Source organism: Pseudomyrmex gracilis, unplaced genomic scaffold, assembly GCF_002006095.1.
Source record: "Pseudomyrmex gracilis isolate BER0280 unplaced genomic scaffold, ASM200609v1 scaffold_37, whole genome shotgun sequence".
Lineage (NCBI taxonomy): Eukaryota > Metazoa > Arthropoda > Insecta > Hymenoptera > Formicidae > Pseudomyrmex > Pseudomyrmex gracilis.
Genome location: NW_018020621.1, coordinates 1,007,658 through 1,033,322, shown reverse-complemented (window position 1 = coordinate 1,033,322; position 25,665 = coordinate 1,007,658). Strand labels below are relative to the sequence as shown.

The window sequence follows — 25,665 nt, the reverse complement described above, 5'->3', positions numbered from 1 at the left end:
CTACAGGTTTTAGAATGATCTTTTGATTTAATTGCTTATATCATACATGATGCTGAGATGTAGTTAAAAATAAGTGTGTGCACTCATCCAAAAAAAAAAAATGTATGCAACATTCATCAATATAATTTAGATTAGATGAAGTATACGCAAAGTAAATAAGATAACGGAAAAATTGCAAAGTCACAGAAAGTTTGATAAAGAATGTTTACTTGCTTATATATACATGTATCTTTTCCTCATTCGTAAGCTCGCTTGAGTAGAACACGTGTAACGTCATATTGTGTAAGCATAATAGTGTTATGTCAAACTGTCGTAGTATTTTTAAGAAATCTTTTACGAAAAGCAACTCACATCTCTTTGAAAATGAAGACACGATTCAATACCTACGACCTTGTATGTTCGGTAACTGAACTACAAAAGTAAGCAAATAATAAAAAGAATATTTAATTGTATAGAACGTTAAGGTTATGACTACCAAATTCAATTTTTTCAATAATAATTTATTTTCGAACTATTTGCAACGATTTTATCTCAATAAATGCTTGACTGTTGTTGCCAAATAAGTGTTATATAGAATAATTATAGATATTAATGTAAATAATTTATGTGATATGAATTTTTAAGTATTATGGATTCTCTATATATACAAAACTATTTCGTACTCATAAAGAAATAAAAATAACTTTTAGGCTTATTGGTATGCGAGTTAATCAAATATACGATATAGATCATCGTACATATCTTATTCGTTTTCAACGTAGCGAGGAAAAATGTATGCTTTTAATTGAATCTGGTAATAGAATTCACACAACAGATTTTGAATGGCCAAAGAATGTAGCTCCTTCAGGTTTTTCGATGAAGGTATTTGAAAATAATCTTACAGGTAATAAATAATATAAATAAATAATATAAATATTACACACGTTTGGCAATAATTTTGCAGATGCGCAAACATCTTAAAAATAAAAGATTAGAAAGTCTCACCCAAGTTGGTACGGATCGAATAATAGATTTACAATTTGGAAGTGGTGAGGCTGCATACCACATACTTTTGGAACTGTTTGATCGTGGTAATATAATTCTTACTGATTGTGAGATGATAATTTTGTATGTCTTAAGACCTCATACAGAAGGAGACAAAATAAGGTAAAGGCACAAATATGTCTATGCCAGATAGAAAATATAATTTATAGAAAACACTAACAAAGTTGTACAATATTTAGATTTGCGGTAAAAGAGAAATACCCATTAGACAGAGCTCATACTGAAACAATGCCACCTATAAATGTGATTCATGAGCATATTCAGAAATCCAAGGAAGGAGAAAGTCTCAAAAAAGTATTGAATCCACTGTTAGAATTTGGTTCTACTGTGATTGATCATGTTTTACTGAAAGTTGGATTCAGTCTTGGTTGTAAAATTGGTAAAGATTTTAATGTAACTGAAGATATGCCAAAACTAATTTTAGCACTTGAAGATGCAAATAACATGATGTATACTGCAAAGAAAGATATATCAAAAGGCTACATTATTCAAAAAAAAGAAACAAAACCATCTCAAGATGGCAACGTGGAATATGTATTTGCCAATATTGAATTCCATCCGTTTTTATTTGAACAATATAAGAAACAATCGTACAAGGAATTTGAGTCTTTCGATTCCGCAGTAGACGAATATTTTTCCACAATGGAAGGACAAAAGATTGACTTGAAAGCACTGCAGCAGGAAAAGGAAGCTTTAAAAAAATTAGAGCGAGTAAAGAAAGATCATGATCAAAGATTGATTACACTGGAGAAAACACAAGAAGTGGATAAGCAAAAAGCAGAATTGATTTCGAGAAATCAGGTTTTAGTGGACAACGCTATACTCGCTATACAGAGCGCGTTGGCAAATCAAATGTCTTGGCCAAACATTCAGGTTTTGCTGAAAGAAGCTCAGGCCGGAGGTGATCCTGTCGCTTCTGCTATAAAACAATTAAAGCTGGAAACAAATCACATTGCATTATTGTTACACGATCCTTATGAAGACAGTGACGAAGAATCTAAGCTCAAGCCCATGGTTATTGACATAGATCTAGCCCAGACAGCGTTCAGTAATGCCAAGAAATATTATACTAAAAAAAAGTCAGCAGCTAAGAAACAGCAAAAGACAATAGAGTCTCAAGGAAAAGCTCTAAAGTCAGCGGAAAAGAAGACGAAACAAACGTTGAAGGAAGTGCAAACTATACACACTATCAATAAATTAAGAAAAACATATTGGTTTGAAAAGTTCTACTGGTTTATTACATCTGAAAATTATTTAGGTAAGCTCCATGTTCATGCAAATTTATGTATTAAAAATTTTATTAGGTTTTGACATAAAATTCTAATAAAATATTCTGTGTAGTGATTGGTGGACGAGATCAGCAACAGAACGAACTAGTAGTGAAGAGATATCTAAAATCGGGAGATTTATATGTTCACGCAGATTTAACCGGTGCCAGTTCTGTTGTGATAAAAAATCCCAGCGGTAATCCCGTGCCACCAAAAACGCTGGCGGAAGCAGGCACCATGGCTGTTGCATACAGGTATTATATAGTTACGATGGTTTATATATTATATTTTATAATAGCGATTTTACTAAATATCCGCATTATACAGCATAGCCTGGGATTCGAAAGTAATAACTAGCGCATGGTGGGTGTATCACGATCAAGTATCAAAGAGTGCACCCACCGGTGAATATCTTACTACTGGATCTTTCATGATACGCGGAAAGAAAAATTATCTGACACAGAGTCAACTAATTATGGGATTGGGCATCATGTTTCGGCTGGAGGATAGTTCGATAGAACGACATAAAGGCGAGAGAAGAGTGAAAGCTCTCGATGAGGAAAGTGAAAAATCGGATTCAGTAGTCGAAGATGATAAAGAAATAGAGTTGGAAAGTGATTCGGACGAAGGTAAATATTTTTGAAATTTTTTAAAAATATTGCGTGTTTAATTATATTTTGAATAAATTAATGATTTTTTGTGTTAGATAATATAGACAATAAAGATACGTTACATCCAATACAAGAGGAAGACGACGCGAGAGAAGAAGAACAAGAGAAAGCAGAATCATGTGCAGTGGATAATGATGCTGACGAAAATGAACGTGAAGAAAATGAAGAAGACGAAAAATGTCAATTTCCCGATACGCAAATTAAAATTGATCTCTCGGGCCCAAAGTAAGTTAATTGTGAAATTTTTGATGTTCTGAGTAAAGTTAAATTATACGTAATATACATATAAAATATTTCTGTATAAAAAGGCTAAAACTACACGTTGAAAATCAGCCCTTATTACAAGCACAAGACAATACGGAAGAAAGTGTAGTTTACTTAGGAGATGACAAGCCTGTTATAATAAATACATCGAAGCCAAAAAAGCAGGAAAAAACGAAACAAAAGGAGCTTTCAAAAGAATCAACCGAAACAGAAAAGAATGAAAAAGATGAAAAAAACGATGGTGATAATAAAAAGGGAGAGCAACCTGTGTTAAAACGAGGGCAAAAAGGAAAACTGAAGAAAATGAGAGAAAAGTACAAAAATCAAGATGAGGAAGATAGACGACTCTCAATGCTTGTTTTACAGGTTCTTATTTTTAATATTTTCAATTTTGTATATATATATATTGTACGCTTGTGTGTAATGTATGTGTGACAATTTTTTGTTATTATTCAGTCGGCAGGCGCAGCAAAAGAGGATAAAAGAAAAAATAGAGCTAAAGATCCATCGGGTCCCAAACAACAAGGGAAAAAGAAAACAAATTCAAAGCCAAATGTTTCTCCACAACCTGTGCCTGTAATAGATAATATTGATGACGAAGACACTGGTCCAACACCTGAAGTCGATATGCTCGATCAATTGACGGGAAAGCCTTTCTCGGAAGACGAACTATTGTTCGCTGTACCTGTAGTGGCACCTTACAACACGTTACAAAATTACAAGTGAGTTAATACAAAAAGTATTTAAATCGTTTTACATGTGTAAATCTATATGTATTTTTATCTTTTAGATTTAAGGTAAAATTAACTCCCGGTATTGGAAAAAGAGGTAAGGCCGCTAAAACAGCGATAGCCGTGTTTCTTAGAGACAAAGAGATCTCCTCGCGCGAAAAAGACTTGTTAAAAGCAATTAAAGACGAGACAATAGCCAGAAATATACCTGGAAAAGTTAAAATAAGCGCTCCTCAGATTCAGAAGCTAAAGAGATGATCACCTGGTAAAGTATTCGATTGTGCTAACGAGAAATGTCTTGCATCTTTTTAAGTACTTTTACTGTTAATGCATAATATTTAATGAATATTAATTAACATGTTGCATAATGTTAAATATTCTGTTGCATAATGAATTTAATTTAACATTAAGAAATGTTAAATATTCTATTGCATAATGAATTTAATTTAACATTAAGAAATGTTAAATATATATTTCTGCTCCTACTGTTTAAAAATTGAAACATTTCAGCATTCAGATTCAAGTTTTTTTATTCTAAAAATAATGCCAAACAAGGCAGAGTATTTTTTTTCCGTAACAGAGCTGATCTAATAAACTTTAGTAGTTTACAAAACTTTTATATTTACAATTTTCGAATAACACTGTTTCGATATATATTGATCTGCAGATATATTAGTAATTAATGTATACAGCACATATAAAAAGTCTTGTATAAAACGTCTATAATCAAGGCACATCCTACAGACATTTATGATACAAGTATTACAATATTGTACTATTATTTCATTGAAAAAATTACTCAAAGATATCTTCCTCTGACTCAGTACCAACGTTCGATTTGACTGACTGCAATTTACTCTTGGTAGTTACTTTACCTCTGGTTCTCGATTTTGTTCCTTTTAACACAACCTGGAAATATATTAAAATATGTTAAATGCACTTATATATTACTCAATAAATTTACACTTTTATTTTTGTTCTCTCAAACAAAAATAAATATTAAATAAATATTTAAATTTTTTTATACCTCGGACTCTGAAGTAGTTTCTGAATCGTCCAACGACTTCATCTTTCGATTTGATGCGCTTGCAGCTGGCTTTTTCTGTCGTTTACTTGAACGTGGTTTTGATGCTGACTATAATAACAAAATACGAATTTAACAATATAAATTGACTTGAATTGATAGTTGAAAATAGTATCACATAGAAATTACACGTAATTACTTCCGATTCAAAAATGTCCTCAGAATTTTTGTTGTAGAGTTTTTTTCTGTGTGACGGGCCTGGCACTTCATTATTTTTAGGTTCTTTTTTTGCTTTTTTCAGAATTTGAATATCATATTCGTCGTCGGAATCCATTTTGTCTAATGCCGCCGCGATATCTTTCAAATTACCTCGTTTTTTGTCGATCACAACACCTACGGTACTCTTTCTTGAATATTTTGCAGGATGTGGAGGACTTTCTGAGACATCCGTCTGCTTCCTGCGCGGACTTTTTCTACTTTGTTTTTCTACCTTGTTTTCAGATCTTTTTGTGTTTTGTGAAGCACCGGGTGGAGTCGTATCAATGCTATTTAATCTCAACTTTCCATCTGGTTTACAATTCAATTTTTTTAAACCAGCTAGCAATATTTCCTTGAATTTTTCATAAGGCGGTTCTTCATTAAACTTCAGATTAGATAACAAAGTCATGAATTTTTTTACAGTTTCTGGAACTGTTCCGCAAAAACATTTGCTTAAGAAACCGGGTATATCTTTAAAAGCTTTTTCTTTTTCTTTTTGAACGGTAACTGCATCGGTTATCTTTTCCCATGGTAGCGAGCCACGTAACCACATAATCATATTGTAACTCAATATTTCAATATCACCACGCTGTGTTGGCACTAGAAATACGCGAATTAATTTTACATAAATTTACGAATTTATTTCTTGTCCTTTTAAATTTTAGAAAAAAAATTTATATATGAACATCAGAGATTGTTTCTTACCTCCCATATGGGCATCTCTGCTTGTGTACTGTAAAGTGCCATTATGTGCTTTCTTTGGATCAACTTTTAATTCAACACTTTTTGTACAACGACAAGCTAAACCAAAATCAACCAAGTAGACTTGATCGAAAGAGTTTAAATCCACTAACAAATTTTCAGCTTTGATATCGGCATGTACGTAATCTCTGCTGTGGATATATTCTAATATATCCAGCTGGAAAAATTTATTTAAACATTGCCGCTTATTAAAATAACAACTTACATAATATGAATAACTTTTTTGTTTACTATTGCCTTACTATTTGCAAAACCAGTTTATATACTATATGCTCTGGAAACTGTTTATTATTTTCAACAAATATTTTCCATAAATCTTTTCCATATCGATCTATCACCAAAAATCGATATTTTATATTTTTATACTCATGGCTTCCTGAGGCAATATATTTGGGCATTCCAAGCGCGGCTAGTTTCTTTTGTTTCTGCCATTTGGTAACTAAAATTATTAGCTGTTTTGTATAACCAATAAAAGGATAATTTTTTGCTAATATAATTACAAATGATTATAAAATAAAAAGTTTTAAATTTACTTTCATCCGGCTTGCAATTTCTCATGTAAAAGTGCATTTCTACAAATAATGGACCATTTCCATGAGGTTCCTATAAATCCAACAAAAATAAATTTGCAAAATATCATCAAAATATATAAGTTTAATATATATTTTGTAAAAAAAGTAAAATATACTTACAATTTTTATAACGTTAGGATAAATTTTTGGGACCTTGCTGGAATAGGGTGCAGCTACAATGAATCATTGATATATTATTTATATATACACATGACACATAAGATATATTTATTAAGATATCACATATAAAAGAAACGAAAATATATTGTTTATTCACACATATATTATTTTTCAATATCTCGCACGCTGGTTTGTTTACGTTAGCATCTAAATGATAGGCGAATAGCCTACAACAATGACTAAATAATCCGTTGCAAATGCAATGACAATAAAAAATTTATATACCAGAGTAAACCTCGCCGAAACCGCCAACGCCGATTGACTTGCCGAGAATCCACTGTCCCTTTGATAAATCCGTGAGAATTTCTCCCGCCGATATCGGGTCCGGCATTTGATAACCGTTTTTCTTTCGCGGTGCTCTCTTCGGTTTTGTTGCCATTGCGAGATGTCAATGCCGGAATCTCGTGGAAAATTAAGATTTGCAACACGACCCGAGATGCTCGACGCGATTAATTAACAAACGTGGATAACGAAAAACAACGATAAACAATTACAATACAAAAACAATATTGCGGGACAAATACTTGCTGTCGTTACGAGAAGCCCACCAGACGACGGGCAATCGCGTACAGTTAGTAGTAAAATTTAAATGTCTGGTCTCAGAATGGCCACTTGATGCTGAAAATAACTATGAGCACCCTATCGCTCTTAGCTTAGTTAATTTCAATATTGTGCGACAAAATGACGTATTTGTTTTGCAAGCACAGAGATAACGCGTTGCTATTAAATACCGTCAAATAGTCTCGTTAAGATAACTGTAGATTTTTATTATTTTGTGACGCGAAAAACAACACAAAAAGTTTATGTTGCCGGCCATGAGAGATTGTCTTCAAATTGGCGGCTGTCGCGAGATGTCGCGTGTACGTTGTGGAGGGAACGGCGTGACTTTTGTGACAAATGTCAACCGGTTTTTGAGTTTTTCGTTTTAGCGCGAAAATACAATAGTAGAACAGAAAATCATGCTCGTAACTGAATGACGACTTTGACGTGAAATACGAATGCGACTCTTTTGATGAGGCGGTGCGCGAGTGAATTAGATTCGTCGGAAATTGTTTGCCGGAATTTCTCGCGCGATCGCGGTCGAGGTTTAGGTTATCTTCGTTGACGGGTTTACTTTTATCTTCTCATTTTTAAATGGCAGAAACGTCGTTCGAAAACAACTGCAACAATGAGCCAGATGTCGAGACAACTTGCAGTGACACGGAACGTCATGACAGAGAACGCACTCCGCTACAGTCTGTGAAATACATCGACAACTCCATTTTCAATACCATTTCTAAAATTGTTAATCCTACGACAAAGGTTTGTTGAAAATTATCTTTTTTAATTATATTTTTCTCTCATGAGTAAGATATGAGGTTTAAGAATAATTGAATCAATGTTATATATTTGTAAATATTTTTTACATATTTTATATATATTTTTATACATATATATTTATGGTTAGAGATATCTCAATGTTGTTTATATATTTTTTATGGTTGAAAAAGGTATATTTCAATATTACTGTTTATATTTTTTATGGTTAAAGGAGTATATTTTATTATGGTTTCTATAAGACTATTATAGTATGTTAAATCCATATAATAATGTTGTTGTTTACATTTAAATTTCTCGAATGCAACTGTGTATACACAGCAAATTTCTTCTCAACAACAAGTTTTCTTCTCAAATTTTGAATTCTTTTCCCGTATCTACACTAGGTTCCAGATATCCAGGATTTTAAAATAGTAAAACCAATAAGCAGAGGAGCGTTTGGTAAAGTATTTTTAGGGTACAAGAAGTCCAATCCTGAGCAGATATACGCGATTAAAATGATGAAGAAGAACGAGATGATAAATAAGAACATGGCGTCGCAAGTTGTGATCGAACGCAACGCACTGGCGCTGACTCGAAGCCCGTATTGTGTACAACTGTTTTACTCGTTGCAATCTCTCAGCACTGTGTATCTAGTCATGGAGTATATGGTAGGCGGAGATCTCAAGAGTTTGCTCGGCGTTTACGGCTTCATGGAGGAGCCTATGGCGGCGTTTTACATCGCTGAGGTGTGTTTAGCATTGGAATATCTTCATTCGCACGGTATCGTGCACAGGGACTTGAAACCGGACAACATGCTTCTCTCGCGCGAGGGACACGTGAAGCTCACAGACTTCGGACTCAGTAAAATATCGTCCCTGCACAGAGATCTTGAAATATCCGATCTGGTAAATCCCACGACTCCTAGTTTATGCACGAGAACGCCCGGCCAGCTACTCTCTCTGACGTCTCATCTGTCTTTCGGCTCCGGTCAGAAGTCCAGCTGCGAATCGAATCTCAGCGACAGGAGTACACCCCTTAATCTACTCTCCGCGTTGCAGAGACATTGTACGAAGTCCGGAGGACACATGTCGCCGAATTCGGTTTCCTCATACGCCGCGTCTGAAGATTACTCTCGGATATCTGGCGTCACGCCTTTCCAATCGGCGGAAGATCTGCGATTCGAGCATAGTAATCAAAGTATAGAAGAGGATGACAGCCTTGGTAAAAAGCAAGAGGACGAAAACACAGACACTTCGGACAGCTATCACACCTGCGAAGCATTGTCTTCCGCTCCACCAAGCACCGACCATACTGTTGTTAACGATCATAATGATCGAACGGTTCATGCCGAACATACCGATCAGAACTTAGAAGAGGAAGAGAACGAATTCACGCTCGAAGCTGAACAACAGCCATCTCTCGTGCATACCAGTCCGGTGAGCACGTGCGCTAACTCATTCGTGATTCGGGGATCAAAGAGAAAGCGACCTGGAACGACATGCGGAACGACGGGTTTAACGTGCGAGATCAACGCTATGGATCTGGACGTCGACAGAACACCCAAGAGAAATAATCGTGACCCGATATTTGCCTGCACGAGCCCGATAACCAACGTTTCGGTGCCTGTAGATTCAACAATTGTCATCGCTGACGTTACAAATAACGGAAACAAAACACCGAATCAAAACACCGAGCAGGATGCTGGATCAGCTGGTAGAGTAGCTTTTAGCACACCAGTGTCTTCCACCAGGCAGAGAGGTGACAACGAGAATAAGGAACAGCGCTATGAAGAGGAGGACGCTAGGAGTTTCATAAAGACGAGATTTCGACTGCCACCACCGCCCGCTTTGCACTCTGCGACCGATCATACGGATTCGGACACCACATCCGAAGGTCACCGCTCGCCTCAAGGTATCTCGCCTATAAAGACGCCGGTGACATCAGGTAATTGTTACACGCCTTACAGAACACCGAAATCCGTCAGGAGAGGCGGTCAGAGTGGCGTTAGCAGATCGGACGACCGCATACTCGGCACGCCTGATTATCTGGCGCCGGAATTGCTGCTCAAAAAAGGTCACGGACCGGCTGTTGACTGGTGGGCGTTGGGCGTGTGTCTGTATGAATTCTGCACTGGTATACCGCCGTTCAACGACGAAACACCCCAGGCAGTGTTCAAGAATATTCTTGCGCGCGACGTTCCCTGGCCCAAGGACGGAGAGGCTCTGTCATCTGCCGCGACCGAGGCCATCGACGCGCTTCTCACGTTAGATCAAGCGATGCGACCCTCGGCAAAGGAGGTGCGCGCTATGGCCCTCTTTCACGACTTTCCCTGGAACGAACCGTCGAAAGCGATACCGCCGTTCATCCCACAGCCGGACGATAAGTACGATACGTACTACTTTCAAAGTATGTCGTTTCAAGAATGTCGTAATCTCTATGTCGTTTCAGAAATAACACCACGGTAATCTCATCGACATAAAGTCGCGTGTTATACAAATGTTAGAATTAAATTTCTTCAACATTGCATTTTCTTAACACGAGAAAAAAAATTTCAATTTTTTCCCTTGAAGAAAATATTTTCGAATGTTGAGGTGGTATTATTTCTTAAACGATGCTAGCGTACACACCTGCTGTCGCGGTGTTGCCGATAACATCGACGGCTAACAGTAAAATCTATTTTTTTTTTTTTCAGCACGGAATACTATGCAGCAATTGAATATAAGTAATTGCGATACGTAGCATTATGTCGCATGCAGACGTGGCAGAAATAGAAGCTTTATAATGTCGAGAAAAGATGGTATTATACATAACTTTATTTTTTATACACTCGTGTATGTATAGAGCAATATATAATATTCTTGTTATTACACTTGTAATCTCCAGGTTCGCATTTCTTATCAGGTAAATGAATGTAATGGTGGCTTTATATTAATGATAAACAAAAGCGTATACATGAAACACGATGATGTGAAACTTAAGATGATACGATTAATTAAAAAAAAAAAATATGACAATATTAAAGGACAGTGGTCAAAATGGGCAAACTTTTTTTTAATGCTATAAGCGAATTTTCCACGAGTTCTAAAATTCGCCTATTTTGATCATTTTCCTTTCTTAAAAAAAAAAAACAAAGTGAGACATATTGTTGCTTTTGACTACGAAAGCAAGATATTTTTGATACTGCTGTGAAGCTCTAATTTTTAATTGTCGGGGCTTAGTAGTTTTATCACATTTGTCAAAGCGAGTGCAATTCCTCTTGTCAAAAAAAAAAAGAAAAACAAAAAATGGCGACTGTGCAACAAAAAAAAAAGACGTGGAGGCAAATAAATCTCGAGTCTCTTCTACTTTAAATTCTTATAAATCCACGGCAAGAAATGTGTCACTCGCGTATACACGCCGGGATATTGTCCTTTCCCGCAACCGATACCCCAACTTACAATTCCAATTTGGGTCCACCTTCCGTCATTGACCATTAGAGGTCCGCCACTGTCACCCTGTGTGTGAATAAATGCAATGTTATCATGTTATTAGGCATAACGAAATTTAATTGTAAATATCATTATCTTATATCTATTGCACAAAATAAGATCGTGTACAAAGTTTTACTTCTCATCTAAAACTGATTAAGAATTAAAAAGAGATCTATTAAGTGTTTGTATCAATATAAAACTGATTAATAAATTATTAATCTCATTTGCAAAATTTATACGAACCGAGCATGAATCCTTGGTGGCTCGACCAGCGCACAAGAAACTGTCAATTATTCCACCCGGTGCTGCCGCACCGTATTTCGATTTGCACTCGTTGTTCGACCAAATTGGTATCGAAACTTCTTGCAAAATTGCTGGTTGAGGTCCGCCTAATCGAATGTGATAAATTATTATTAAATTTTGTGTAACGGATAACATTTTTCCAAAACATGTCAGAAGTTGTGTTTAACAAACACGCTTGCTCAAAAGAAATAGCTATGCAAATTGAACTCTTTCAAACTCAAATGCGAACTCGAGGAACGTTAATTTCTATTCTTGCTAGTACAAGTTGAAGCAAATAATGTTTCTTTTTGGTTTTGACAGTTTGTTTTAGATGACACGTGAGAGTTAAAAACACATTAGCATAAAAATCTTACTTTCTCTCAAAGAGCCCCAACCAATCACCGTGCCCGTTTTTCCGGAATACAACTGTGATCCGCTAGGAAGGCAAATGGGTCGAATTAATTCGGTGAATTCCACGGGCTCGTTTAATGTAAGAAGCGCGACGTCGTTGTACAACGTGCGCGCGTTGAAGCCTCGATGTCTCACGACTCTTTTTACGCGTCTCTCGACGTGACGGATCTCCGTGTTCGTTTTGAGATTGTGATCACCGAGCCGTACCGTCAATCTCGCCACGTCCCAAGAGTTCATACTGTAATTTACACACATGTGTTTTATATGCAAAAGATTTTAGACAAATTATTGTTTCAATGTAAATATATAAAAACTTGCTTTACGACGCAATGCGCCGCCGTCAGTATGTGTATGTCGTCAATGAGCGACCCGCCGCAGAACTGACGCCCCGCATTAAAAAGCGCGGCGATCCACGGCCATTCCCCTGGGTCGGCATTTTTCCCGCCTACAATCCGTTCCTGATCTTGATTGCCGTTCTTGGCACCGCACTGCGAGAGACTGACGTTGTCGATCGGCGATTTAGTCGTCAAAGTAGACGAGAAGGTTGTTGTGCTCGACGACACCCAAGTCGGTTTCTTTGTCGGCCACGTGGTAGCGATACCGGGTTTCTTCGAGCTCGTGGTGATCGGTCTCGAGGTGGTCGTGAGGATCGATGAACCAGGCGAGGGTGGATGGGTCGGGAGCGGCGGTATCGTGTGATCGGGTGGGTGTGTAGGAATCGGCGGTGGCCAAGTCGGACGTGATGTTCCTTTATCGCCGTCTTTTTTTTTATTATCTTCGATCTAAAACGTTTTTGCGAAGAAAAACACCATTTGTAGAGAGACAGAATGAAAGAAACGACCGCGTCCATTGCGCTGCCGGATAGAAGGCAAGAATGTACTGCGCGAATATACTGAGCAATAAAACGGACAGTAAAAGATCTTTTGCGAAATCATATTGCTGAATAAACGCGGCAAAGGAGGAGAGAAAGACTACTAACTTTCTAGCGGGCTGGATCTATCTAACGAACTTTAATTCGGATCACGTGTAATTTACGAGTTTCCGCTAGCGAAAGTGATTACCGCGAACGGAGGTAGAAACGCGTGGAATCGGAACTCGTGTTGAAATTGGGTCGGGTCCCGTGAGCCTAACAATCTGCGTCTTACCTCGGGCGGATCTTCGACGGTCGGATCGTCGCAGTCGGGATGAGGTTGCGGTGTGACGAACGGATTCAAATTCGAGCAGCAGATTCCGAAACTCGGGGTTCCGTCCTCGCGAATGTAGCTGCACGTGTCGTAAACGCCGAGGACCCAGCCGTCGAGCGCGCCCAAATCCGGAATCTTGAAGTACGGATAGCACTCCTTGAAGGTCATGCAGCGACCGACTTCGCCTTTCGAAGTTAAGCAGGTCTCGCGAGTCGTGGCTCCGTTCCAAAGAATACCTCGACTGTCTCGCGATCCGAACGGATCGATCGCGGCTGAAAATTCCAATTTTTTAATGGAACTTATTTCTTACAAAATTTATCTTTGATTTGTCGCATAAGAATTGTCTGTCTCGAGTTTTTCTTCACCGACCGATTTGCGCGCGTGTTCACCGTCGCGGAGAGAATTAGGACGCGTTGAGAATTAGGACGCACATGTTTATATCTCAGCACGTACGTACTCGAGAATGCGCTTGCGTCTTTTTAGCATATGCATTTGACCTGCTTTATTGAATTGTTGAATAAATAAATATAAAACATTTTAGAGCAGTCATGAGTTTCTCGATTTTTTTTTTTTTTTAACGGGATGCTCTTGTTCAAGTGAAAACTCGCGCAAACGACGATATTGCGTCGATTTTATATGCGCGGCGTGAAAATAATTTTAGTGCGTCGAACAATTGAAACATCATAATGGAATTTCATCGGGAGATACTTAGCGGCGGGTTCGCTGACCGACGTGAGACACACAGATGCACTCACACACCGAAGGTGAGATTTGCGCGCGCAGGGAGAACTTCCGGTCGCCGTGTATGGGACGCGCGAATAATCACTCGTCAATCGCGCGGTACTCGATATGTATTGCATCTGTTAGTGGACTTCACGGCCGCCGACAAGGAAACCTGGATGGATCGGCGATACCAAGAAGAAGAGAAGGAGTCATTGACCAGTGAAGCACGTACGCGCGCGTTGTTGTTTTTTTTTTTTTTGTAACCAATAATCGCAAGATGATCAATGATGTAACGCACTAGAGGAACAAGTTGTAGTCGAGACGGTCATTACGCGGAAAATAAACTCGACTATAAAAATTGACCTCTCGAGTTAACGGCGATGAAGCAATCTAAAAGCATCTTTGTAGTAACATTTTTTACCGCATTTTTTATTAAAACTACCAGGTGAATGAAACGACACACTCGAGACTATGAAGAATATGAGGAGTAAAAATTCTCTTGAAGAACACATGAATATGAATGAGAACTCTCTCTCTCTCTTTCTCGGCGCGAAGATACGTGAGTTTCAACGAAAGTTTCGCGTATACGAAGAGATACAAAAGCGAGTGTCTGCGCGAAAGCCGAAAGTTTATTGCGCGAGGAACGCATACGAAATTATCGTCTGACGTATACTGATACTGACCTTCGACGACAACTACGTCGTCAGCTTCACTCGGATGAGCGTCATCGATCGGACGATCGAAATCCAGCGATCTTGGCTCAGCTGTCACCGCGGGCGCGATTGTGATCGTCTGAACCACAAGCGGCACCAGCATCAGCATCGCGAACAACGTCAGTGCCCGAATATTGCTCATCATTCTCTTCCCAAGTTGCCAGGACGGTCGTTTTGCGAAATATTCGATCGAATGCGAATACTCGAAACACCGAAGTGGAAAAAAAAAATAAATAAATAAACCGATCGACGACGACAACGCGCGGGACACCCACGTGCGCGACCACTCGCGGGGTTCCTGGTGACTCGACTAGGCCGCCTAAGCCTCTGAATAGCCGCTGCTCGAGCTTATAACGGGCTCGCCCTACCCTTTGGGTGCCTAGCGTTTTACTCTCTGCCCCCGGAGCGAGACACCTCAGCGCGACGCACGAGGTGTACGCTCCACGCGCACCTCTTTTCTTCTCCTTGCTCTTTTATCGTCGCTCGACCGTAAGATGGAGGACAGGAAGGGCGCAGTAGGGATCAGACGCGGTCGCGTGAAATGATCGTTTTTTATTTATTTATGATCTGACACTAAGGAGAAACTTTGTTCGCGCCAATAGCTTCTGCATCTGTCTCGTCCTTGCGAAGATATTACAGATACTTGTCAAGATCAATCGCGATTTTATTTTTGTTTTTCGAGAACGCGCTGGAAAAGTTGTTCGTTTTTATACTTCGATTTGATTTCGCGCGGTGCCACTCGTACAACGCGCAGACGATAACATCCACACTCGTGAATGGAACTTAGTTATCTCTTGATTATGTAAGCCGTATGAGATGGAACCGGATCACGGTCCTCGATCGCACTCGCGTACACAACTTGCGCGCTCGCGATATTTATATAGAGAGGTATATTTGCATAGAGAACACGAACTCTTCGCGTCTGGCCTTGAAGATGCCGAGAAAAGGCTTGCACGTAAGGGACGACCGTGAACTTGCTTGAATTCCCGGCTTCTCGTCTATCCCGGGCGCTAACACGTGTTTATGCATTTCCTTCCGCCGACGGTGAATATACAAGATTGTTCCCTCTCCCGCGTTTTTCGCGATCTTTCCTTTCCGCTCCGACACAATTCTCTCTTATTTACTCCCGTATTTATTGTTTTATTTTATTTGCGCGTCACAAATATGCGATGTACATTCTAACGTAATTTTAATATAAAAAGAAATAATTTATTCACATCTCGTAGAAACGTTTGTCGAGCAAAAAATTATATTTATTTTTATAAAAAATGTGTCTGAAACTTTCTTTTGTGACAAATCGACGTTTTTTCATCGTGGAGTATCTAATGACACACAATAAGACCGTTATCTTTTGGAACAGAGCCTGAGGAAGTCATTAGCAATATTTTTTTTATGCATGCGTCGTCGCGATGATGATGATTTCTTTAATAAACGGAAACATTTATTACGTTCCGGTATGTAATATCGGTTTCTTAAGTATAATTTATACGAGATAGTATGATGAAAGAGAGTGTCGATTTTTGTTTTACATATATATATTACCGCTTTGATAGAAGCGAAAAAATATATTTTGCTCGACGAACGTTCAAACATCGACGACACAAATATTTCGGTATCGAAATATTTTTAGTAGATTAATGATGCGCAAAAACAAAAAAAAAACTAACAAGGACGATGATATTTGTTACGCTTGTATCTCTCTTATGTAATTTGGAGCAAAAACAAAAACACAAAGTATTTTAACGCGCTTAGATATCGCGTACAGGCGGCAGGGTTCCTGTGCACTGGGACGAGATCCGTAATCTCTCTCTCATGAAGGTACATAAACAGTACCTTCCGCGGGAGAACGAAGAGCGTGAGGACCTTGAAGTGTACGTCAGGATCGCGATACTCGGGTCGACGAACCGTCGTCCTAAAGGGAAAAGAAAAGAGATTTTAAGTTCGCGCGTTCTTTGAACCGCCGCGACGGTTATAATAACCGACGCTTACTCGAAGTCGACATCTCGAAGAGATAAAAAACTTTTTTTGTTGTCCCGCGCTCGCAACAGAGGATTCGGTTAATCGAATCGATATACAAGACAAGCGGTTTATAGTCATCTACTTAACTTGCCAAACCGGACTCCGCCGAAAATACCACCAGCAAATGGCTTGACATGGATTTTTTTAATATCAAAATAAATAATAAACTCGACATTGCGGTATCCTACACCGCAAGACTTTATATTAAAATATACTGGCAACAAGTTAATTGTCATTTGTTTCGTTCAGTTATTGTACACGAACAACGCAGAAGTTGAGAATTTTCAATGATTATAGGAATTATCATTTTATTTATTATGAAAACGTCCGGTCGACACTTAACACGTACATAAAATTTGGTTCAAAAATTCGCACGTCTCGATAAAATTGCACGTCGCGAGCAATTCGCTCGTCGGATTCGCTAAACCGGTTCGGACGGTGTTGATCCTTTAATTTATTAAGCGATGTCAAAGTCGTTTGTTGCAGCTTTAACGACGTGTCATTTGATACAAAGAATCGAAGGAACGAAGGAGAAGATTACACGCTACGTGATGAAGAAAGATTAAGAGAACAATCTTCGATTTGTCACAAATATGGGGCTTGAAGTGTGACGCGATTTAGGTTTTACTCTTTACAAGAAACATCTCGTACAAAAATAATATCAACTATTTAGACAATTTTGTAAACAGGTAAACGCACAAAGTGGATTTGTGGATTCGGTTGTAGTTGACACAATTACGGACGGAAATTTTATTTCCTCTTCTACTGCCGCTGCTAATCCTCATTGCTTAGAGTGTAATGGAATAATAATAAAAACACGCTCGCTTTTATAACGCCGTAAAAGCCTTGCTCGCATGATCGTTTACGAAACAACAGAATCGCGTTAACTTCATAATGAATTCTTTCGCTCAAAACGAACGTTGGTTGGCAAACTTAGAACGCAGTAATAACATTTGCAAATTCGTAGTAGTTTGATGAAAAAAAAAAAAAAATTCGTCGACATCGTATCTCGAGGTATTAGCCCGCGGCGTGCTATTTTAGTGTTTTGCATTAGCTCCGAAGATATAAATTTTTTTTTTTTTTTGGCGTATTATAATATGATTTGTATCTATCCTCGAATGGTTTTTGCGTGTTCTTTCGTCGACCGAACTGACGGCATCGAATTGACAAGAAGAACCTCTTAAGAAGCAAATCTCAACAGACGTATCCGTTTCTCACGTATCACACATTTGTGAGAAATATTTTGCCGATTAAAAGATTTTATCTGTCATAATTTTCAAGAGGTATAAATCTTCTGAAAAAAAAATACACTGTCTCGGAAATGAGATATTAATTTTATCGCGAAAAATTAGAAATTTAAATTTCGTCCCATTTTAGAAAAATTATATCTCGCAAAAGAGAAATATATAAATTCACGACCGGATATCGAGATTTTGCGACGTGGCGTCCTAACGCATCGTGCGAAAAAGCCTCTACGTGGCTTAGACGATGCCATTGTGTGACCAATTGTATCGCGTATTCGACGTATACTTATTTGTTTAATATTTAGACTATAAGAGTATATATTTTATACGTCTAGTTGATTAATAGCAATATTTTCGTCACGCGAACAAAGACAGAGAAAGCGCATAAACCACGTTCGAGGAACTATATTATAATTCACGTCAGGGCCAGTGTCCTTCTACAAGGTCCTCGATTCTCACACGATTGTTTAGTGTTGGTATACGCACTAGAGCCGACTTCTAGCTAACGATGATAACCGTCTGACTAGATCGCGCTGTAATCACTTAAATCCTTCGTTTCTCCCTTGTTGCGTCCGAGAAAATGCGCGAGCCACATCCCGTAATTAAGGCGCCAATTAATTCTCCCCTCCGGTTCTCACACTAATCGGGTTTCCGTATCAGGAAAGTGTCGGCATGTTCTTATACTTCAGCGAGCACTTTGATACTTTAAAAGTGCTCCGATACTAATTAAAATTATCAATTTTTCCGCGCAACGATAAATTTAAGATAATGAACAAGAATTAAAAAAAAAACTTTATATTATCAGAAATGGTCTAATGAATTTACTTATCAAATTAGCGTCAATTCTCTTTTTTTACTTATCGCTGTTCGTCGCAACCGTAACGGGGAAGCTCAAACGATCGATGGGGGATTAAACGTAATCCTCTCCTGTCATCGATCGAACACACGTCGTTCATATCGCGTTCCGTTATAAATCCGATCTGAGCGTGAGATAACAACGCGCGCTTATTCCGCGAGCTAATCATACTGGATGTGTCGTGTCAGACTTCTTCGGATAAGCGATTCCATCATCATGAAGTGTCTGTGAACCGGGGAGACACGGCTTGTTAAGGTACGTCAGCCGTGAACGCGCGTTGATCTTTCTGCAAGCACGGTCGGGACGTCCTTCTCCGGCATCGCTCATTTTACGATACACTCCCTTCGTTCTCTTGCTCTAAGGCGCGGAATCTTCTTTATCTTTCCTTATAAGTTTCCATGCTCGGGATTCTCTTTTTTTTTCTTTCGAATTCCTCGCCAACAACAGGTTTCCTTCGCGGGCGTTCCTTCGCGATCTTCCCTGCGCCGCGCGAGAAGCGAAACAAAGCGAGTGTGTACACATGAACTTCTTCGCAAGGTGGAAATTACGGTAGAAACAAAAACGAGTGGTCGGGAGGACATCTCTGTATAATTAAATGAAAACAACAACATCTAATTTTTATGACGTGATTTAATCTCGCGTTATGTGTCGCAAAGTTGTTTCGTGTAGGTGGAATGAGAACACCTGTCGAATTATGCTAATGAGGGCTCCGGGTAAACGAACTGTATATTTCATCAAATCGTAAGTGAATAAAGAGATGATTGGATGATATCGCGATTGTAAAAGGGATTGTAAGTCGTCACCGATGCGTGACGACGAAAGGTAACAACAGCAGTAACAACATTACAAAGGCGTGTAATTTATAAAACGTACTAATATAATATTTATTGTTGCAATAAACATCATATATATATATATAATATATATATATATATAATAATATAATATCACCTCTGGCACAATCTCACGATGGCAAGACAACGCGACGAAAGAAAATAACTTGGCATTCCCGCGTCTTATCTTCTCTTTTTTTTTTTTTTTTTTTTGTATAAACTTTCGCTTTTCTGATACATCAATAGTATATTGTCAGTTTCTTAATTCGACCGGCTCTTCTCTTTATGCATTCTTCGTATTTCTAACATTAAATCTAAAGCTTCCCCGTGGGAGGCTCTTTCATTTCACGCTCGCTCGTTTCACATTTACATCGTTTGCAAGTTGTATAATATCGGTACGCGCGATTTCTCGAATCGTCGCACACGCAAATCTACATCATGATCCGGAATGTAAAAAGGCGGAAGCGCGCGGCAAGAGATACGGCGCGACTTTCGGTTCTTCTCGCGACGACGACTCTGACTCCGTCCGTTTTTCTCTTTCTCTCTCTTTCTCACTCTCTCTCTCTCTTTCTCTCTTTCTCTCTCTCTCTCTCTCTCTCTCTCTCTCTCTCTCNTCTCTCTCTCTCTCTCTCTCTCTCTCTCTCTCTCTCGCGTATCATAAACAATAACATTAATTAATCATAAGGATAATAAAGTACACTATTATAATAAAAATGGGCTCGAGATAACACGCACAGCCGTTTTGTCCACGCAACGAGTCGTGTCCTTTGCCTCATTTCGAGATCCAACGGCAGCGTTTAGAGAGAGGAAGTAACGCAAAAAAAGGGGGAAGGGGATGTGATTACGCAGAAAAAAAAATGTCATGGACCAAAGCTAATCAACGAACTCGGTCTCTTGTTGTAGACCTCTATTTCTCTTTACGATCCCTTACGTACGCACACGACATTCACACGCGCTTTCTCGTCTCTTTCTCGCTCATTGATCCCGTTCTTCCGATACATATTCGCATTCTCACTCCGTACAGGCATTTTTTTCGTGTATAAAAATAATAATATAACGTACATATAATAATATTAAAAATAATATACATATATATGTCTTATAATATAAAGTTCTTTTTCTATAATTCAATATATATATATATATATATAAAATTCATATAATATTAATAATTGTCAACCTATATATCATTTTATTTATAAATCTAAAACGAGTGGCAATATATATGTAACAAAATAACTAAACACTAAAGTGCGATTACATTTTACAAGCGTATTTTGATCAAATGCTTTGATATCGGTATGTGTTATATATAACGACGTAAGATTAACATGTATATATATAAAACAAAGAGAAATGTCGTAATATATTTTTCTAATACAACACTCTAATACAACTTGTAACAAATATGTAATGTAATCACGTCATTTTAAAAAACTTTGCTCTCATATTGTCAATAATATAATCTCCGTGGAGAGTTTTTAAAAGTTTTCTCTCACCACACACACAGTTGTTTGTACGTATATTTTCATGTATGTATATTGGCACTTGCACAGTGGACACAGCAACATAAGAGAGAGAGGTGCGATTGAAATTGATTCAAGTCAGAACACACGAAAAGTGGAAATGAGATGTGTTTGAACAATAGCGAAAGTTGTGTTGCTGCGCCTAGTATACAGTAGAAAAAATGTATCGGGCTTATTTTTTAACTCGATTGCATGATTGTTTTTTTCTCACATTCATCTCGGAGGGAAATGAATTACATTCGTTGTTTCTAGAATTTTTTCTACTGAGAATTAATGTAAGGATAATCGTAGAGATGTATATGCGTACAGAGGTGTTACAATGCCTTTACACATGAAGAATTGCACGTTTTATTGTTAAGATATCATTGAGACGTTATTGGTGCAATTTCACGTGTAAAGTCATAAACGTTTCCAAACGTGTTGCATGATTTGTGCAAGTAATTAATGGCTTTGCAACTTTAGAAATGATTAGTATTTATTGATGGGTATCACATTTGGTATGGCTCAACATCTTGACAATACACGCACCGTGGTGTGCCATTTTGATACATGTCATTAGAAAAATCAAATATAAAAAACCTCTTCAATTCGGGAATTGATCGTCATGTTTGTAAAACTTTGGAAAACTTGAGATTCTTTTTTATATCTAAAAAAATCAGAGAAAATTGTCGAATAATTTTTCACTTTTTTTTTCTAAATCCTAGCATTTGAACACTCGAGTAGTTTATAAATTCACATATTCCAACTTTTCACATATGGGAAGTGCGTTTAGATGCAATTTGTTGATACTACTATTTATTGAGAACACGTGTCTGCTTTTTTTTAGCGTCACAACAAAGATATAAATGGTTTTTATTTTATATTGCCAGGATTGTTGCGCGGTCTAAACGCACTTTGAAGAGCACACAAACAGAAGCAACTGTATCTCAAAAATTAACTTACTTTTGCTAGTAATCAATTTACTTTTACTAATGATTTATAATCTACTCATTTTGGCTGGAAATTTGAACAAAACTACATGAGCGTCAGAGAATGTTTGTTTTCCAAATATGTGGCACCTTAATGTTACTTTATCTTACACACTATATAATTATGTCCATTATAATCATATATTATAGCTAGAGTGTCATTGTCAATAATGCGAGTTCATATTTAGATTTTACAGTAACAATATGTCTTGAAAATAAAAGTTTTAATATGATTTAACACATATTATATGCCTTCTAAAAATGTAAAAATAACTGTGTAATATATAACACAGTGTGCTCGCGCACTTCGTTGCGCGTGAACTTGACGCGAGACACTACCGTGCCTCTTGATTATGATTACATTATATTAGAAAGACAGATTAAATTACAAATAAAATTATATAAGATTATTATCTTAGTAGTAGTCATGTTTCAGTACTCTCTGTTGCAAATTTACGGTATTACGAATGAATTATATATAAAAAGAACTGCTTTTTATGTGAAAAAAACTTACGTCAATGTAACTCAAAATATTAATGCAATGTGACAACTATATATTGTAAAATATATTTAAACTATGTATATACATATGTATTAAAATATATTTCACTTTTCAGGATTAATATTTAACCATGAATTTTTAAATAAGAAACAATTTTTAAATAAAAATTTTCAAAAAATAAAATATTTAGTTACATTTGCATTAAATTCACTATTTCATCAAATTCAATTAAAGTGATAAAGACATGACTTATTATTAGGATAGTAATCTTAAATAAATTTAATTTGTAGTTGATTTGAAATATCTTTTATTAACAAACGACCAATCGAAAACTGAGTAATCTGAAATCGATCGATATCCAAAAGTAAGATACCTGAGAATTTAAAACAAATTTTAAATACACACATTGACGAAATGATGAGTTGAAGTATAATGCAAAATAACTGAAGTTAGAACAATATGAAACACACATATCAACAAGCGAGTAGTCAGTAAGTGAGTGGTCGGGTTATTTAAAAATGACAAAGAGATGTCATCTGTTCATGAACAAGATACGCGCGTTGCGTAAATATTGTCTATCATTGACTAACGCATCACTGGGAATATCATTTCGAAGGTTTACGGCACCAATGCGACGTAATTTTAAAACAGTTCGGGCAAATTAAAAGCTTACACGTATATGTTGGCTACTATGAATTAATGATAGTATGATCGTATAAGTGCTATCTACATGTACATCATACAAATATTTAATACAGTAGCCCTTTTAAACTCGGAAGAGTTTTTCCACACTCTTCGACTCGTGTCTTATTAATATAATATATAATATAATTATCTTGTAATTGTTTTCGAGATAATTAATATTTCGGTCTTAATCTCCGAGTATAAGAAGAGTTACTGTATACATACCGAGATTCTTAAATCACTTTTGATTTTTTTACATACATTTGGCGCGCATATAAATTATTTGTAAAGGGGAAAAACAAGTTAATACGCGGTAATAATTCACTTTTCGTGTCTACAATGTCAGCGCATTTGGCTATACACGAAATTTGACAAAATTTCATCAATCTGTGGCTCGCGATTCAAACATTACTAATATTTGAAAAGAAATTTTAGTAATATTCATTCGCAAAGAGTGTAAAAAAAAAAAATGTACTATTCTGCTCAACTTCCGCTAAACCTTCATTACGTATTTTCTTGCACAATTGATTTATTTGTTATATCAGTCGAGTCAAAGCCCAGACAGCGTGAGCGAAAGACTTTTTATAGTCACATTACATTAGGCGTTAGAAAAAGTTCCTCGGATTTTTCTTCGGTTTTTCTCTTAAAACAATAATCTTAAAAATAATCTTAAAAATAATCTTAAAAATAATCATTATACATTTTTTAAATAGTCTATCTTTTAAATATTACATTTTTTTCATAAAGATATCTATCAATTGATATGAGTTGTCACTGTATGTATCTATCAATTGATAGTATGTTAAGTATCTGATAAATATCTAGAAAATTGTTTTCAAGATGACTATACAATTCATATCTGTCGTATTGTATTCTCTGTGAATTCCAATAAGTAAAAAAAATTCATTAAAAGCTCGCAAATGATTGCTCAATTAACTTTTTTTTTAAATGTAATGTATTGAAAAATTATGCGGAAATTAGCTTCGACAAAAAAGAAATACAAAAAAAACAAAACTTAACGTAGCGACGTTCGCGATCGATGATAAGCTTTTTTTTTAAATAATGCGCAAAAATTTACTACTAACATTATTGCTTATAAATCAACTATAGATTCTTGCAAACCATCTTGTTTCGCGATGAATAAAAAAACTATCTTTGTCTATCCAATTGATAGTGTGCAAAAAATGTATAAAGTTATCGAACGCAAGGACATTTTGTTTTATTAACTCGTGAACGCGCAAATTTATTACCTATTAAAAACAATTTTGTACCTGAAAAATCCGAAAAACCTTCTCTCGATACAAAAAAATACAAACATTAACGAGAAATGCTAACAATCTAACAAAAAAACACATCCGTATAATCCGTCACGTTTTTTTTTGTCTTAACATTAAACAATGTATTACAATGCATTACATACACCTATGAATTTTATTCGACTACGTGAATTATGAGTGAGTTTTTTACTTTACCGGAAAAAAAGTAACGTTTACAGTAATCGTTTTTTTCAAGTTTATTCGAAATGTAGTTTCTACTTAAATCTACTGTTAACTAAGTTTCTTGTTTTGTTGTCTGTTAATTTTGCTACCTCCTCGCTGAGAGTCGCTTCGGATGTTTCGGTCGATACGTCCGATTTCGGATTTTTCTTCCTATCGCGATCGATTTCACGTGTTGCCGTTGTCGTGGACATGTGCGTGATGCGACGAATTGGCAACGGGCGAGTGCGCCGTTTGTCGCAAGCGGGATGTGGGTAGCTGGATGAGGGTAACGTCGTACAGGGCCGTGGGAGAATCGCCGGAATCGCCATGATCACCCGGCGAGCCCGGATTACGATCGTTGCCGGGATCAGGATTGATCCGCGAGTGAGTCACTTCCAGCAGAAACTCGTCCTCATCGATGTAATATCGTATCATTTCGTCGTCAATTTTCGCTGTAATTCTGCAACAAGACAGAACGACGTTTTTTTTCGTTAAATCATCTCGGCGTGACTCGCGTCGTTTTACACAGAAAACATTATTCAGTTCGAATTAACATGCAATTCAAGTTTAATCGCTATAATATCGTGAGACTTGACGATTTCTGAATCAGACAATCCCGTCAGAGTGACGGTTGCATACGCGCTGGTAATTTTCAAAATGTTTTGAAATCTCAAACTCTGTTTCCTTTTGATATTTCAA

The 25,665-nt window shown here is 37.1% G+C and overlaps 5 protein-coding genes across 5 annotated transcripts in view; 2 read left to right on the top strand and 3 right to left on the bottom strand.

Moving 5' to 3' along the window:
* Positions 1-228: 228 nt before the first annotated feature.
* Positions 229-4,441, top strand: LOC109852841 (nuclear export mediator factor NEMF homolog). The gene is made up of 10 exons (XM_020424376.1): positions 229-419; positions 690-861; positions 944-1,146; positions 1,224-2,302; positions 2,386-2,566; positions 2,640-2,941; positions 3,019-3,208; positions 3,292-3,613; positions 3,704-3,969; positions 4,038-4,441. Exons 1-10 carry the CDS (start codon positions 364-366, stop codon positions 4,234-4,236), a joined length of 2,970 nt encoding a protein of 989 aa, XP_020279965.1. The 5' UTR covers positions 229-363; the 3' UTR covers positions 4,237-4,441.
* Positions 4,442-4,483: 42 nt separating this feature from the next.
* LOC109852843 (serine/threonine-protein kinase VRK1-like) lies at positions 4,484-7,339 on the bottom strand. The gene is made up of 8 exons (XM_020424378.1): positions 7,000-7,339; positions 6,715-6,767; positions 6,556-6,625; positions 6,265-6,461; positions 5,966-6,179; positions 5,202-5,860; positions 5,006-5,113; positions 4,484-4,887 (listed from the first exon to the last, which is right to left on the bottom strand). The coding sequence occupies exons 1-8, from the start codon at positions 7,151-7,153 to the stop codon at positions 4,774-4,776; spliced, it is 1,569 nt and encodes a 522-aa protein (XP_020279967.1). The 5' UTR covers positions 7,154-7,339; the 3' UTR covers positions 4,484-4,773.
* A 258-nt stretch (positions 7,340-7,597) lies between these two features.
* Positions 7,598-11,201, top strand: LOC109852842 (serine/threonine-protein kinase greatwall). The gene is made up of 3 exons (XM_020424377.1): positions 7,598-8,076; positions 8,478-10,479; positions 10,766-11,201. Exons 1-3 carry the CDS (start codon positions 7,909-7,911, stop codon positions 10,810-10,812), a joined length of 2,217 nt encoding a protein of 738 aa, XP_020279966.1. The 5' UTR covers positions 7,598-7,908; the 3' UTR covers positions 10,813-11,201.
* LOC109852844 (proclotting enzyme-like) lies at positions 10,869-15,627 on the bottom strand. Its single transcript, XM_020424379.1, has 6 exons — positions 14,827-15,627; positions 13,382-13,692; positions 12,555-13,018; positions 12,200-12,474; positions 11,787-11,932; positions 10,869-11,567 (listed from the first exon to the last, which is right to left on the bottom strand). Exons 1-6 carry the CDS (start codon positions 14,999-15,001, stop codon positions 11,415-11,417), a joined length of 1,524 nt encoding a protein of 507 aa, XP_020279968.1. The 5' UTR covers positions 15,002-15,627; the 3' UTR covers positions 10,869-11,414.
* A 7,300-nt stretch (positions 15,628-22,927) lies between these two features.
* LOC109852831 overlaps positions 22,928-25,665 on the bottom strand; it is a 104,016-nt gene continuing 101,278 nt past the window's right edge. Inside the window, exon 15 of the mRNA XM_020424356.1 lies at positions 22,928-25,426. Within this exon, the coding sequence (XP_020279945.1) occupies positions 25,153-25,426 (274 nt within the window). The 3' untranslated portion in view covers positions 22,928-25,152. The remainder of the gene's footprint in view (positions 25,427-25,665) is intronic.

Coding starts and splice junctions, on each gene's coding strand:
- LOC109852841 (XM_020424376.1), top strand. CDS start 364: ATGAAGACACGATTCAATACCTACGACCTTGTATGTTCGGTAACTGAA. Junction 1,147..1,223: donor ACAGAAGGAGACAAAATAAG/GTAAAGGCACAA, acceptor TACAATATTTAG/ATTTGCGGTAAAAGAGAAAT. Junction 2,303..2,385: donor TACATCTGAAAATTATTTAG/GTAAGCTCCATG, acceptor TATTCTGTGTAG/TGATTGGTGGACGAGATCAG.
- LOC109852843 (XM_020424378.1), bottom strand. CDS start 7,153: ATGGCAACAAAACCGAAGAGAGCACCGCGAAAGAAAAACGGTTATCAA. Junction 6,462..6,555: donor AAATTGCAAGCCGGATGAAA/GTAAATTTAAAA, acceptor TAATAATTTTAG/TTACCAAATGGCAGAAACAA. Junction 6,180..6,264: donor ATAAACTGGTTTTGCAAATA/GTAAGGCAATAG, acceptor AAATTTTTCCAG/CTGGATATATTAGAATATAT.
- LOC109852842 (XM_020424377.1), top strand. CDS start 7,909: ATGGCAGAAACGTCGTTCGAAAACAACTGCAACAATGAGCCAGATGTC. Junction 8,077..8,477: donor TTGTTAATCCTACGACAAAG/GTTTGTTGAAAA, acceptor TATCTACACTAG/GTTCCAGATATCCAGGATTT. Junction 10,480..10,765: donor CGATACGTACTACTTTCAAA/GTATGTCGTTTC, acceptor TTTTTTTTTCAG/CACGGAATACTATGCAGCAA.
- LOC109852844 (XM_020424379.1), bottom strand. CDS start 15,001: ATGATGAGCAATATTCGGGCACTGACGTTGTTCGCGATGCTGATGCTG. Junction 12,475..12,554: donor GCGGCGCATTGCGTCGTAAA/GCAAGTTTTTAT, acceptor TGTAAATTACAG/TATGAACTCTTGGGACGTGG. Junction 11,568..11,786: donor CCACCAAGGATTCATGCTCG/GTTCGTATAAAT, acceptor ATTCACACACAG/GGTGACAGTGGCGGACCTCT.